Genomic DNA, 15,551 nt, shown 5'->3' with positions numbered 1-15,551 from the left:
AACATCCAGAACATCAACATGTGTCTTTGAAGTATCATATACAACTCATGCTACAGATGGAACCAATGAATGAAACCAATTCTTATTTTATCAATACTAGTGATAATAGAAGTTACTCCATTGATTACAACAGTGTCAAACTTCCCAATTAGTGTTTAAAACAACCAATAAGACTTTAACAATCAGTAATTAGCAGAGCAGTATTTCAACTAGCTTTATTTTTCATTGTTTTAGAGATTGGCCAGATCAGTGGTACTCATTGGCTAATTTTTCCCCAGGTAAGCATACATTTGAAGATGAATGAAGAGCAGAAATATATAATGTACAAAAAATCACAAGGAGGTTTTAGAAATAGGATTTTCAAACTGTCATTGCTGGTATATAGGTCCTTAGCGACAACGCAACTTTTTAAGAAGTGTTTTGCTTTGTCACTGCAAGTCCCACCAATTCACCAGTCACCTGACATTTTCTTCATTCCCCTAATATAAAAAAAACATTTTCAATTCATGTTCTGACACAGGGACGAACAGCTGATGAACAGAACAGACTGCAACAGAACCAGTAGCCTCCCTGCCACTACCCAGTCACAGCCTAGATGCAAAATCCACCACATTCATCATCTCAGCTCTCTCTCACTGCACAACAGGTCAGGCCCCTGTGCCAGGCATCTCCTTACCTGTGTAGGTGACTTAGGTCGGGCTGGTGCTGGAGACGCTGGTGCCAGCATATGATTGGGACCAGCAGTGGGGCTGGGCAGGGGAGAGACCTCCTCTGGTGGGGACGGTGTTTTTGCGAAGCGCAGTGGACCTGAATCACTAGACAAAAGCAAAGGAATGGCAAGGACATATGTATCTTGCTGACTTATAGCCTTCAAAATAGGATGCAACAGCTGAACTGCATCCCTGATGTAATGTCAGGGACCACAAAAGAGAGCACACACTGGAGATGAATGAAGCCACTGTACAGTGACTAAAACTAAAATTGCAATAAGAGACAATTTAGATTCAGTGTCAAAGGAAGTTTAAATTTTGAATGATCGTGATTTTTGAAACATCTGTTTACCTGATCATTCTAACTTGAAGAAAACTAGTACCTACATTTTTCAGATTCTGTTCTTGAAATACCACTTCACTTATAAATTTATAACTATTATAAAATGTGAAATGGATTTACTGTCTTCATTTCACAGAACACAACACTCTGAAGATAAAAACCCACAGGAAGGCATAATGAATACTGCAAATAATTTTAAAAGCTCAGCAACTTCAGAAAGGTTTCAATAAAACAGAACACAGTCAAGAGTATTATAAAGATATCACTACTTAGAAGGACAAATCACAACAATTAAAAACAAGCTGCAGTCTGGTGACTTCAACAGAGCTCTGCTGATACTAAGAAAAGATCTAATGAAGTAATAGAAAGCATCTGCACTTCCCATGAAAGGACCTGGTGCAAACACTGAGAAAATATTCAGCTACCTAGATACGCTTAAAGCTTACAGTGAGGGAGGCTATGAATTACAGTACTCAACAACCACAGTACTCAGCAGAAGCGACTCGTACACGTACTCAGGGAGAGCAGAAGCACTACCCGATCGAGACCACAGCATAACATGATCCTAATGCTAACACAAGAAAAACCGTTCTTTGGAAGGACAAACTCAGCTCACACTCACCACCTCTTTCTGTGGAAATATTAAAAAAGAAAAAATAAGCAGTCATTAAGAAATTTATGTTCCAGGGTGCAATCTTTGCCTTCAGGACAGAGTATTGAGTAGCACACAAGTTCTTAAGATGCTTCCTTTTATGCAGTTCTTTAATAGAAAGATTAGATATTGTACTTGTCTAGTATCAACTTCTCATGCACTTAAAATGGAAAGTTATTTTATCTCATGAAGACCCACTTCAGAATCTTTTAGAGTATCATCACTAATAAGGAAAGTCAAAATCTATCCAGATTTTCACACTAGGCTCTCCAAACTGGACTGCAAGAAGCTATGTGTAACATAGTAACTGAAGTAACTGAAAGTAACTGAAAAAATGGATCTTTAGAAAGCTTTTTAAAAGTAAGTTCACACTACATTAAATGACATCTAGTAATTTGCAGCAAAAATAATTTTGTTGCATAATTCTTTTGCTCCCAGTGATGGAAGGAAAAATTCAGTGGGAACAAGCATGTGCATGTTGGACATGGTCTAAAAGACAGGTGGATGAAATACCTGCTGGTTACAAAATGTGCTTGAAATTTTCCAACTCTACATTATTTTACTTTGCATAAAAGTGTTTTACAAATCCTTTATGGGAACGCAGTCCAGACTGTGAGTCCATCCTAAATGGGCCAAAGTTAACAGCGCCGAAGGCAATATGTAATATACGAGCATGGATTATCACTAAAATAATCTAAAATGCAAATTCTAGTGATGTGCTTATAAAGTAGTTCTGAATTTTGCATTATGTCAGAAGTTTCAGATTTCATTCTTTGTTCTTCCAAAGTGAGATTAAAACAAATGGAGGAATATCTTCCATATTTTTGAGGCAGACATTATGTTGCTTGGTTAGTCTTAATTGTTGCTAATCTACCTCCATCTCGAGGGCAAATTAGCAGTAGCTATGTCAGGAACCAATTTAATTTTTATTTATGCCTCAACATTATCTGGCCTTTGTGCTATAAACCTATTTTCTGACACTGGGTGGAAAATTTCTACATGGGCTGAGCACTAAGACGTGCAGAAGGTGCCTGTGAAAAATGCATGTATTTTATGATTGGCTTTTCGCAAATATTAAAATGAATATAATATGTGTTGTGTTAGAGAGCAATGCTGCATTAATTTTCTTAAGTACTGTGTTAAACATAGTTTTAGGTTATAAAAATTGTTAAAATAGAAACTATGCTATGTAGGATGTTTTGTTTAAAAGTGTTTTGTTTAAAAGAAAGGACTTGCAGCGAGATAGCAGCCACAGGACACCTAGTTCTTTCAGAGAAAAAGAATTTATGGCCTTCTTATCGGAAGAAACTAACTTCTTCCCGCCTCGAAGGCACTATTAGGATTAGAGGGGAGAAGTTGATGAAGATCAGATGGAATCCTGTGTTTGAATGGAATTTATGCATCATGTATGATGTGTATGAATATGCAAAGGGCTTTTGTTCTTAAGGGTTAATCCTTTGTTAACGGGGGTCCTTTTTCGGGCTCGTGATGCCCAGAAAAAGGTACCCGGACGTCTGTAACTCTTTATTTTTATTGTCTCATATTGTCTTAATTCAATTTGTCCAAATTGTTATTACTCCAATTGTGTTACTATTTTTATAACCATTTTATTGCTATTAAACTTTTAATATTTTAAAAACAAGTCATTGACGTTTTTCCCAGTGCCTAGCACACATGAGGGGCGGAGACCGCTGACATTACAGTCCCTAAGCAGGCAACCTCTTTAAAGAATGGGGACTTCGCCTGACATTCAATCAGGGCATTCAAATCTTCCACCACTGCGCTGCCAGGGGAGAAACCCCTGCGGTCCAGGGCAAATTCCCTCACTGGCCAATGGTGGTCCCACGAGGAGCGGCCTGTGGGAGGCGCCTGAGCACATAAAAGCACTTAGCCGCGCTCCAACCACTCCCGCTGCCTGTGTCTGAGCCGAGTGCCTCGTCTAGAGGTTTGCCTCGGTCGGCCCCTGCTGTCTGCTTCTTCCCGGACTCTAGGCCCTGTCTTCCTCTGTTCCGTCTACTCTTCTAAGCTTCGCGGGTTCCCCGCCGCAGCCTGCCCGCCGCTCCGCCCCTAGAGCCGGCTCTCCGCGTCCGCCGCCCCTGGACTGCGGCCATCGCATCCCGGCTGCGGCCATGGCAGCCGCGCTCTCGCGGGAGCTGGGCAGCCTCCCCCGGCGGGAGCGCGGGCGCCACCTGCCGGTGCGTGCCGCCGGTGGCGGCCGCGGCCATGGCGGTAGCGCTCTGGCGCGGGCCTCCTTCCTCTCTCTCCGTCTTTCCTTTCCCTTCTCTGCTTAACTTTCTATCCCTCTCCAGTAGGGACATATATCCTTCTTTATCATTAAATAGTTCTCAGATATAATATTTGCCTGGTTTGTGTTTGATTTTCTCCAAGAAATCAATTAAAAAAATCCCCTATGGTTTCCCTTAGAGTGGGACATGAAAAGCTGTAAAACATTGTTGGGATTGCTTCTGACTAGCTGGGATTAATTGGAAATTCAGGCTTTATATATTAACTCGAAATATCATTGTGTCTTTATAAGTCTCACTGTTTTACATTTCAGCCTTTTCTGCACATCAGTATTAGAAATAAAATTATGGCAGAAAGGCTACATTTGTTGAAAGTACAGAAAGTACATTTCTGTTGCCAGTACAAGAAATACTGTACTGGCATCCACTGACCTTTAGAAAGCACCATCTGATTTTAAACTCCTTTTGGTTTTGTGCTTTAAATAAGATTTTTCTTGAAAGTTTAAAAAGATGGTATTTTGTGACATTCTCTTTATTTCAGTTTTTTTTTTGCTTTTATGATGTACCCTCAGATCTTTACTTTTCCCCATAAGTAGATGACATAAAAGCTGATGCTCAAAGTTTGGGATTCTCACCTAATAATAGGAGCTAAAAATATATCTCAGTATTTCAAGGCTTTAAACAAGTTATGAGAGTTAGCAACATAGCTGATTTTCTGACATTCTGAGCAGATAAGAATAAATAAGCTATACACTTGGTGCAAATTGATGTAACAGTCTACACTGAACTTGGCTAAATTGAAACAGCCTTCATTCTTTTTTGTTTTTGAAAGGACTTTCTAGAAAAATAGTCAATGAAGAAGGAAGCTTTGCATATTTACTCCTGTTGAGAAGAACTTCATCCCAGATACGTTCATCTACCATGCTGAACAAATAATGCCTGTGACCATGTGTAGGTGTTACACATGGTGTAGGTGGTTACTGCCTATGCTGAAACCCACAAAGCTTACAGCAATGCAATTCATTAGAAAGGCAATAAATTCACCTTGGTGCCCCTTGAATGGTGAAGGCCTTGTCTGCATGCTGATCCCCCAGCTTTGTCATCACTTCATATAGTTTGTGACATAACTGTGGAAACAAAACAGTTGCCTGAGTTTATGTGAACAACTATAACCATGATTTAAAAAGACATGATTAAAATTACAAATATGGTTTGATACATGATAACTTGATAACTTTATGTTACAGTATAAAACCTTCCAAAAATTCTGAGTGCCATGCATAGCAAAAGCCTAAACAGAAACCCATCAAAATCCACAGAATCAAAGATAATAGCAGTTCTTAAAAAACATGAGCTGTTTTTTAGAGAACAAGTTCATAAGTATAGCTGACTGCTATGTGAGCTTTGATGAAGGAGGTCATCTGAAGTTTAAAGCAACATGGGCAGCCAAGAAGATCTGTGTTTTCCTCTCAAAAATCTAATCCAAATTTTCACAGAGCTTCAGTAAAGTGAGTTTTCAAAAAAATTTTGGTTCCAATTTGAAGGTTGCTATAGATAATATGTTACTATTCAGCCAGGTACATTCACAAGATCCTCAATGAAACTGCTTGATTTGCCTCACAGTCACTGATAAAATACTGCATTGCTGACAATGCATATAGCAGACTTGAAGGGAATATTTGACATGTTTTTTCCTGCTGATTAAAGCAAAGAGGTGCTTAGCAATTGGACACAGCAAAAATACTGAAGGCAACAGTAAATTATCAAAATAGAAAGTGAATTTAGTGCTACAACTGATAATGCACTGCAGTCCAAAATTGAGGGGCTGCTCCTTCCTTAAGGAGAGAACAAATATGGCAAGTAGAAATGAATATTATGATTATAGTACAAATCTGGATCTATGGCAAATTCTCCTGTGTGCCTCTGCTGGATTTTTACTATAAGGTATTTTTTAGCTGTCATGCACATCATAATCCATTATACATGAGATAGTCAGTTTTACTCACTAAAGCTATTTCCTTGTGAAACTTGGCTTCAAGGCTGGATACATTTTTGAAGGTGTTCACATAGAAGCCAATTCGTCTACGAAGGATGGCACAAAGAAAGGAAAAAGAGAATAAAAGGAATGTGTGGGAGGGGCACAAAGGCAGATTAATTAACTGTTTTCTGGACTACAAACAACATTCTTGAGTATTACCCTCAGCAAAACAAATGATGAAATGTCAAAATTTCAGACTGATTTGTTCATGATTATTTCCATTTGTGCTAAGATACGTATTTCACACCATCCAGTCAACCATGCTGAGACTACTTCACATCAGATATCTTCAGTTTTTTTTAAAGAAGAGTGGAAAAGCATGGTCTCAACTACAGCACAAGCACAGTAAAGGCAAGATGCTCTGGGCTTCCATCTCCCGCCAGACAGCACACAACCATTTCTTGAAAGGAGAAAGGTACCATTCCAGCCCTGTGAGCCCCTGTGTCCAAATCTTATCACAGCATCAAGGTGATGCAGTTGCATCTTGGGTCAGCTCAGCAGAGCCCAGACATGGGCGTCCCAAGCTCAGCTCTGAAACACATGCACATGTATATAAAAGAAAAGAATTTAATATAGACTAGACATTTCTGTGCATGTTGTCAAGAATCTGCTTACTTGGGGTGAATTATTACATACTTCCCCATTTCAAAAGTAGAAGCTGTTTTCTTATGTTTTGTTTTACCCTTTTTCCTACTTAAAACTTCCATGTATAATTTCTCCCAACTTTGATTAACAAAAATTGTCTTTGGAATAAGTATAAGCCTGAAAAAATGTTAACTCAATAGATAATTTTCTTCCTGAAGAATTTTAATAACTAAAATAAAGGACTCTGAAAGCAATTGTTTACTAATTATGGATATTGCTCAAATTAAATTCTACCTTTCCCTGAGACTAGCTACTACTTCTTTATACAGAATTTACTGAATTTACTTTTCACTCTAAGTCATTCATATGCAGTTTTACTTTTAGTAGGCCCATAAAACAAATATCCCTAAATGCTAAGAAGGTTTACACTGAAATAGGCAGAAACACAGCAGGGAAATCCTCTGTTGGTCTGAAATTACCAGGATTTAATTTAGAAGGCTGAGAAGACAAAGGATACTTCACATTTTCACTCCAGATTGTCAACTGTTAAAGAACATAGCACACTAATGAGATGCTTATTTTCCTACTGCTTTTGTTCTCCCATTCATATTGTCTGCATTTTCTGTATAAACACAATTCATGATTAAACATCTTGACTGAATGACCTATGCCATCAAATCGTTTAACATCACAACTATTTAACATCAGTGCAGAACTATAAAATGTGTCTTCTGGTGTAGTTATAATAAAAAATGACCTATAAGAAGACCCAAGTCACCACAGACTACTCTGTGCTCTAGCATAATTATTTACCCACTAAATTGAAATATTTTGCATCTCAGAATGAAGACATGCTAATGAATCTTAAGTGCCAACATACATTGAAAAAAATAAGCATAAATACACTTACATTAAATATATTTTTGGAGCACTTGCATACATTTTTCCTTTTATTATTCAGAAAGGTAATGGATGAAATCTTCAACAATCCAGCAATCCATTTTCTGTCAGCTCATTAAAATCCCCTGATTCCCTTTCCTTACTCCCCATTTGAAGCCTTGCATGCAGTATCTCTCTAGGCTTACCGTGACCACAGAGATGGCAACTCTTCTTGCAAGTCAGTGTTAAACTCCTCAAACACTTTCTGTGCTTTTTGAAATTCTTCTTCTGCCTAAACCAAAATGAAACAGATGACTTCTAAAATCACTATGACATAACAAAACTAAAATTATTTTTGTATTGTTTTCTTGGGGGAGTCTTTTAATTTTTATTAACAAAAGATGTTATTATTTCTTAGACCATAAAGGCCAATACAGGATTTGCTGTCCCCTCAGTCTCATTAAGAGAGGAAGTTAGGTCCAAAACAGGACTCCTTAGTGAAAGAGGTGAGTCTGAGTATCACATGAACCAAAGTACTCAATACACATTTTTGCTTAGAGGTATCATTATTTCTAAGGGAGTAAAAGGAAAAGAAGTTTTGTGCTCTGTCTTTGTACAGAAAAAAATACCACCCAATCTCCCAGGTCTTCTGCCAGCATGTTTCTGGTTGTTCTACCTTGGTGATTCTGCCTTCATCTTTTCTTTTTGAGCTCTGTAGGGCTTCTAGATGATGCCTTGCACTGTCGTAATCCACTAGCTTTCTGCTTCGTTTTGCAATGCGAGTCTGTACAGGGGTGGAAATGAAAGTAAATATGAGGAGCAGTTTCAAAAAAGCCATTTTACTTATATTGTTATTTTAGTTTTTGACATATTTTTATTCTCCCTTCTCTGTTGTTAATATCTGAATTATTATATCATGTAGAAAGAACATGGAAATGGTAAAAATAACAAATGAATCACATTATTTTAAATAAGGAATCAATTTAGAATTAGTTTGGGAAGGGTTTTCATGGGTATAGGGCTTACAGGCCTTAGAATTGAGGTATCAGTGTTATGTAAACCTTTTCACATTCTCTAGAATCAGTGAACCTGTTAAACTCATGGTAACACTATCTTTTCCCCTTATAGATAGTGTGAAAATTCAGCAATTAATGTGTTTTTTCTAGAGTTGGAAAAATGCTAATATATAATTCTCTGTATAGTTGTTCTGACACATACCTAAAACACTGGAGTTCAAGATATAGATATAGATATAGATATAGATATAGATATAGATATAGATATAGATATAGATATAGATATAGATATAGATATACTTTGATATAGACTTTACAAAGCTATGTAATCCACATGCTGAGAAGGCATAATCACAGCTTGATTTAAAAGTGAGTTTAGAATTGTATATCACTAATGTTGGTATTCTTTGGTATTCTAAGATTATATTTTCTTTAGTCCTTGATGTAAATTACAAAGGGGATGACTGTGTGTTACCTGCTCAGTTATAAACCCTCACAGAAAGAAATCCAGCTATGCCCATATAGTCATATTGAAATATAAAAGTATGTCCTCTCACCTATAGTGCTTCTTTATCCTCACACATTTAATTTATCAGTCATTTCTCTGGACTGTACACTAGATGGGCTTGTGGCAGAGGCTAGAATCTGTATCACATTCTCTCGTGATGTGTATTACAAAATCTTTTTATAACTAATTAAAAGACAGGAACCATGGCTTAGATGAAAGAAAGATACTCACGGGTGCATCCATCTAGCCAATAACAGAAAACCTGCTTTCTGTGTAGTTTGTCTGGCTTTTTAACAGCTGAAGAGCTTAATGTGTCCTTATTGAAATTGGTTAAAATTATCTCATACCAAAGAAACAGGAGCAGAAAAAAACATAGAAGTTGCCTCTACAAAGGCTAATTTACTTCCATGTACTACTGCATGAGAAATATTTTCATTCACTTCGAAAATCAGTCCTGCCTAATGTCAGGAATTTACTTACAGAACAATATCTTGTACATTACAGGAGAGCATGACTTTCACCTCCCACCCTTTTTCATTTTTTTGCTTGTAATCTCATTTTCAATTTATTTTGCAACTCAACAGAACTTTAACTTCAACTTGTCCTTTATAGAAAATCATTACTCTACTTTGATATCAGGAAATTGTCCTAGATATGTATCCAGTGTTAACAATGACCCATCCACCAGTTTTTGATGGAAGTCTTCCCAAAGTTCATCACATTTCTGAAAAGGTAGAAAGGAGAAAAATGTACTTAGTAGTTTAATGCCACTCTAAACATAGGAGAAATACAAATGCAATTGACAAAGATTCATCTTTCTGAAGTTTTAAAATGTTCTTTAAGGAAATAAATCAGAGCATAAACATAAGGTGAATGAAAAGGAATACCTTGATATTGCAAGTTCAATTCACAACAAGTTAAGATTAAACTTAATAATTAGTTGGTGTTTTCATTATTTCAAATACTAAGTGCTTTGTGAAAATAAGGATGTTATGGATTCAAGGTGCTCCTCGGGGTTTCAGGTCCCTGAGGATCAGTAACACAGAATCTACCTGGTGTAGTTTTTATGTCTAAGTATGTTCCCTGATGATGAACCTTGCTTACAGAGAAAGGAAGTACAACAAAAAAATAGAAGAGAAAATAAAGGGAAAGGTCTTTCCATCTCATTCTTTTTGTGCCATTAAGGTACATTTGATGGAATGGCTGAGGCAGACAACTCTACCTTGTGCTGCTGGAGAACTGGAATTACAGATAGGAAACATCTCAACATCAGCTGGCAAAATAAACAAAATCTGCACCGCTGCCACCCTTCTCTGCCCTGAAGATACAGTGCTTTTCCCCAGTCCCCTTTGGAGCTCTGGGCTAGACACTCAGAGAAACCCCCCGTCGTTTTCTGACTTTCATGAACATATTAATGCAGCTCATGTGACAAGGACTTGTTGCAGACATCTTTTTCACTAAAAATCCTTTCTTTAGGATTTTCCCTTCTGGGAAGCTGAGGCCCCAGAAAAAGAATGTAAACAATGGTTGTCTGCTGTGGAATGCAACAGGTGGATTTTTGATTGGGCCATCTTGAATGTTTATAATTAATGGCCAATCAAGACAGGGCTATCTCAGACAGAGTCCAAGAGAGCTGCCTTTTGTTATTCTTCTTTTCTTTTCTATTCTTAGCTTAGCTAGCCTCTGAGGGAACCTTTTCCTTTCTATTTCTTTTTAGTATAGTTATAATGTAAAATATATATATATATATATAAAAAATAAAATAATAAATCAAGCCTTCTGATCATGGAGTCAACATTCTCGTCTCTTCCCTCACTCACGAACCCCTGTGACCATGGTCACAAGGACTCAATGGGTAAGATTCCTTATTAGAAGCAAATCCTATTATATAGACATAGTGCTTGAGGTCCTGGATTCTCCACTGAACAAATCATTAGCACATGTTAAACATCCTGATTCCCCCTTTCTTTGCACATTTCAAAAATCACTTAACATCCTTCCCATCAAAGGGAAGGTTAATGGGTGTAAGCACTGCTCTGCAGGGCTGTTATCCTCACTGACAAGTCTGCAAAACTGTCACATTATGTCACAGTGCAAGCTGGCTTGTACTGGGCAATTGATTTGGCTACAAATAAGAACTCCAGCTGGTTCCGTAAACCAGCCCGTGGGTTTGCAGACAGGAACCTCAAACAATTACATTCCATCCTAAACTGCAGACATCTCCCTGATCCGGGAGCTGGGCGGTATCAAAGATCAGACCAAGGTTTTTCAAACCCCCTTTATAAAGAGGGGTTCATATAATAAACTCTCTCTATTGCCACATGGACATTGGAGTGTATGTTGTCCCTGTCTCCGACCACTGATCCCATGAAACATGTGGCCGTCCTGTGTAATAGAAAACTATTCCCAAGTGTTTGTTTTATCATAACCTACTATGTGGCATATTATTAATGCTGTCTGATGCCAGCTTTTGGTTCGTTCATTTCCTACTCTAACAGAATCCCTAATGAATGACTAGAATCTATTAAACATGTTTAAAAAAACCCCTAATTTATTAACACAGCATTTAATCACTGTGGTCTACAAAGCATCACAGCACTAGATCGTAGCAAGCAACTGCCTATTTTTGTATCTTGCTGAAACATATTTTGAACAAATTAAAATAATGGAGATTCTGAAAGCTAATGAACTCAAACAACATTGCTGAAGGATTCTTTAGGCCACCATCTTTCTTACCATACAGAATAAGGTCTTTTAAGGGGATCCCTTTTGGAATGATCATTTATAACCTAAACTGAACACATACATAATTATTTTTTACTTTAGGCTGAGCTCACAGAATCACAGAATCAACTAGGCTGGAAAAGATCTTTGAGATTATCAAGTCTAACCTATGACCAAATACTACCTTATCAATTACAACATGGCACTAAGTGCCACATCCAGTCTTTTCTTAAACACCTCCAGAGATGGTACCACCACCTCCCTGGGCAGGTGATTCCAAGGCCAAATCACTCCTTATGTGCAAAAATTCTTCTTAATGGCCAGCCTAAACTTCCCCTGACATAGTTTAAGGCTGTGTCCTCTTGTCCTGTTGCTGGTTTCCTAGCAGAAACAACTGTCCCCACCACTTGGCTACAACCTCCTTTCAGGCAGTTGTAAAGATCTCCCGAGCCTCCTTTCCTCCAGGCTGAACAACCCAAGCTCCCTCAGCTGCTCCTCTTAGGACTTTTGTTCCAGACCCTTCACCAGCCTTGTTGCCCTTCTCTGGACATGCTCCAGCATCTCAACATCCTTTCTAAATTGAAGGGCCCAGACCTGGACACAGTACTCAAGCTGTGGCCTCACCAGTGCTGAGTAGAGGGAATCACTTCCCCAGTCCTGCTGGCCTCACTATTCCTGGTACAGGTTAGGATCTCATTGGCCTTCTCGGCCATGTGGGCACACCACTGGATCGCGTTCAGTCTGCCATCAGTCAGTACTCCAGCTCCCTTTCTGCCTGGGGACTGTCCAGTCTCTCTGTCCTCAGCCTGTAGTGCTGCAGGGGGTTGTTGTGGCCAAAGTGCAGGACCTGACACTTGTCTTGTTAAACTTCATATCGTTGGATTCAGACCACTGATCCGGCCCATCCAGGCTGCTCCTGCAGAGCTTTCCTACCGTCCAGCATATTGACACTGGCACCCAATTTGGTGTCATCTGCAAATCTGCTAATAGTAGGCTCAATCCCCTCATCCAGATCATCAGTAAAGATCTTAAACAGGACTGAGCCCAGCACAGATCCCTGGGGGACACCGCCAGTGACGGGCCACCAACTGGATCCAACACCATTCATCACCACTCTCTGGCCCGGCCATTCAGCCAGTTCTTAACCCAGCAAAGAGTGCTCCTGTCCAAGCCATGGGCTGTCAGCTTTTCCAGGATTATTCCATAGGAAAGAGTGTCAAAGGCTTTGCTCAGTCCAGGTAGACAACATCCACAGCCTTTCCCACATCCACCAGGCGGGTCACCTGGTCATAAAAGGAGATCAGGTTGGTTAGGCAGGGCCTGCTTCTCCAAAATTCATCTGTGTGGATGCCATGGGACAGAGAGAGAAACAGCAAGCGTTTCTCACAGCAGCTTGTGAGAATTTTCAAGAAGTTGTAAGGATGTGATAACTTGTTAGTGTAAACAACCTGCAAGTGGTGTTTTTCTACTTAGACTTTCTGTTCTTCTCAAGGACAGTGTATAAGAAAAGTGCTTTTGTTAACTAGCCAATCAAATAGAATGTATTGTGTAACTCTATATAAACCACACAGTTCTCTTGAATAAAACCTTCTTTTACTCTTTCTACAATACTGCCTCTCGCCTGTTCCTGTGTCATTCTCGGTGCAAGAGTGACACATCTGGCTGGGTCTGATCCTCAGGCCATGCCTGTAGGTCCTGTGTAATCACACTCAAGATGATCTGTTCCGTAACTGTGCCAGGCATCGATGTCAGGTTGAGAGCTCTGTCATTTCCTGGATCCTCCTTTCAGTCCTTATGGATGGGTATTCCACTGGCCAGCTTCCAGTCAACTGGAACCTCCCAAATAACCAAGACTGATAAATGATGAAAAGCAGCTTAGTGAGCTCTTCTGCCAGCTCCCTCATCACTCAGGATGGATCCCATCTGGTCCCACAGGCTCGTGAACATCGAAGTGGCTCAGCAGGTCACTAACTTCTGCAGTCAGTGAGGATCTTGCAGGGGATCTATTCTGCTCCCTGGCCCAATCTACTAGCTTTAGAGGCCATCTGTCCTGAGGATGTCTTATTGTTGGCAATTGAGGCAAAGAACTTGTTAAGTACCTCAGCCTTTTCCTCATCTTTGGTAACTATATTCCCCACCATGTCCAATAAAGAATGGAAGTTTTTCTTGGTACTTCTTTTGATAGAAATATATTTATAAAACCACTTTTTATTATCCTTTACAGAAGTGGCCAGTTTAAGTTCTAACTTATAGAGCTAGGTAGATTTATGCCTCAATTAGAGCTTTTGCCACTCTAATTGAGGCATAAATCTACCTTTATGATTCTGTATAAAAAAAAAATCATGATATAAATATATATCAATAAAATAATATAAATAAATGAATATAAAGTAAATAAATATAAAATAAATGTACAATAAAACAGTACAAAATCCCTGAATCAATCAAACAAAAAAATATGTATCTTAAATTAGGCAGTTTGGAGGTTGGGTACGTTTAAAATTCAAACCCTTTGCAGCAGGGAAATATAGAAGAATACATCCATAGGAAAAAAAAAAGCAATCTGTACACTGCTCTGTATTCCGGTTTACTGTTAACTATATTATCAAGGAGGCTTTGCAAACTGAATGCGAGGTGATTAAAAGCTTCATTGACGACCATTTGCACTTTCTTGTCATCACCATCACATTTGCTGAGAGATTTCCTCCAGAACTGAGGCTCTTTAAGGAGGCAATTCAGAGCATTTCAAGGTAAATTCCTGCTGTGTTGTCTAGAAAAGCCTATTCCTCTCTAATCACTGGAAAAGGTAAAAAGTAAAAATAAATAATGGCCTGAACTCTAATTTGCCTTTAAATTCCATATTCTTCTCAGAGAGAGGTGAGTGTCTCATAAGATATCCTGTTTAGTACCACTGGCTCAACAGTTGTTACACAGCACAAAAGGATAAGCAGCTTTGATAATTTTTTAACATTATTTTGAGCTGAGAATCCTGACTATAAAATTACATGTAAGATACCTTTGTAAAAACGTGTCAGTCAAATGCTGTCAGGACCAACCCTGCTCACACTGAGTTATTTCAGTGGGAGCTTTTATCAGCTAGTTCATATAACAGACACTGCAAGTGCTGCATCTGGCCAGCAGGAGCTGCATTTCACAAGATCCATAATTTATATGTTGAGAAAACAGGATTTAACATAACATGAAGGATTAAGGTAGATTTTGGATGCACACTTCTCCTCAACAGCTCAGATTAATCCATTTGCATACAAAATATTTTTTCCCTCTTTCCATACATCTTACCTCTCCAATCATTTTCACATCTTCACGTCCATACCAGTCTGGCTCATACACTTCATGGAGAGACTCTGTAAGCTTCTTTGAGGCATCTTGCATTCCTGCAGTTAGGCAGAAAGAGGAATATGTAAGTGCCAGCTACAAGAAGTAGTTGCTAAATATCTTTATTTTCAGCTACATGTACCCACTATGCTACTCCCTCTGGCAAACTTAGAAAAGAGATACCTGAACTTGGGGAGAGCACTGTAATGGATGTGGTTTTATGAAGAGTCTTGTATGGTCACCCAGTAGGTTTAGAAGTTTGTGGAGCCCAGTGCCTGTTTATGTTTGCAACAGGCTGGTGCCTGCAGAGGATTGTGTGAAGCCAAACTGATCAGTCACTATGGGAGCTCTTGCTTTGACAGGTGGAACACAAACAGGGACTATTGATGCTTATCACTAGTTTAAAAGTAAAATAGCTTCAATGACATTATGATAAAAGGCCTAAATCTATCTTCAGTGAGATCAGTTTGACCTCAATGAATAAATAAACACCCTCAGTTTGCATTTTGATACAGCA

At 38.8% G+C, this 15,551-nt stretch overlaps 1 protein-coding gene across 3 annotated transcripts in view; it reads right to left on the bottom strand.

The window, feature by feature from the left end:
• The window catches only part of AMPH (amphiphysin), a 123,555-nt gene that overhangs the window by 34,752 nt on the left and 73,252 nt on the right, over positions 1 to 15,551 (bottom strand). For all 3 annotated transcript variants that reach the window (XM_064705054.1, XM_064705056.1, XM_064705055.1), the window contains exons 4-10: positions 14,999 to 15,093; positions 9,603 to 9,698; positions 8,127 to 8,234; positions 7,657 to 7,742; positions 5,955 to 6,030; positions 4,993 to 5,075; positions 677 to 815 (exon numbers count right to left, since the gene is read on the bottom strand). In XM_064705054.1, the coding sequence (XP_064561124.1) occupies positions 677 to 815; positions 4,993 to 5,075; positions 5,955 to 6,030; positions 7,657 to 7,742; positions 8,127 to 8,234; positions 9,603 to 9,698; positions 14,999 to 15,093 (683 nt within the window). The remainder of the gene's footprint in view (positions 1 to 676; positions 816 to 4,992; positions 5,076 to 5,954; positions 6,031 to 7,656; positions 7,743 to 8,126; positions 8,235 to 9,602; positions 9,699 to 14,998; positions 15,094 to 15,551) is intronic.

Source organism: Zonotrichia leucophrys, chromosome 2 (genome assembly GCF_028769735.1).
Source record: "Zonotrichia leucophrys gambelii isolate GWCS_2022_RI chromosome 2, RI_Zleu_2.0, whole genome shotgun sequence".
NCBI lineage: Eukaryota > Metazoa > Chordata > Aves > Passeriformes > Passerellidae > Zonotrichia > Zonotrichia leucophrys.
Note: the sequence above shows the minus strand (reverse complement) of the source record. Positions and strands in the feature narration are given on the sequence as shown.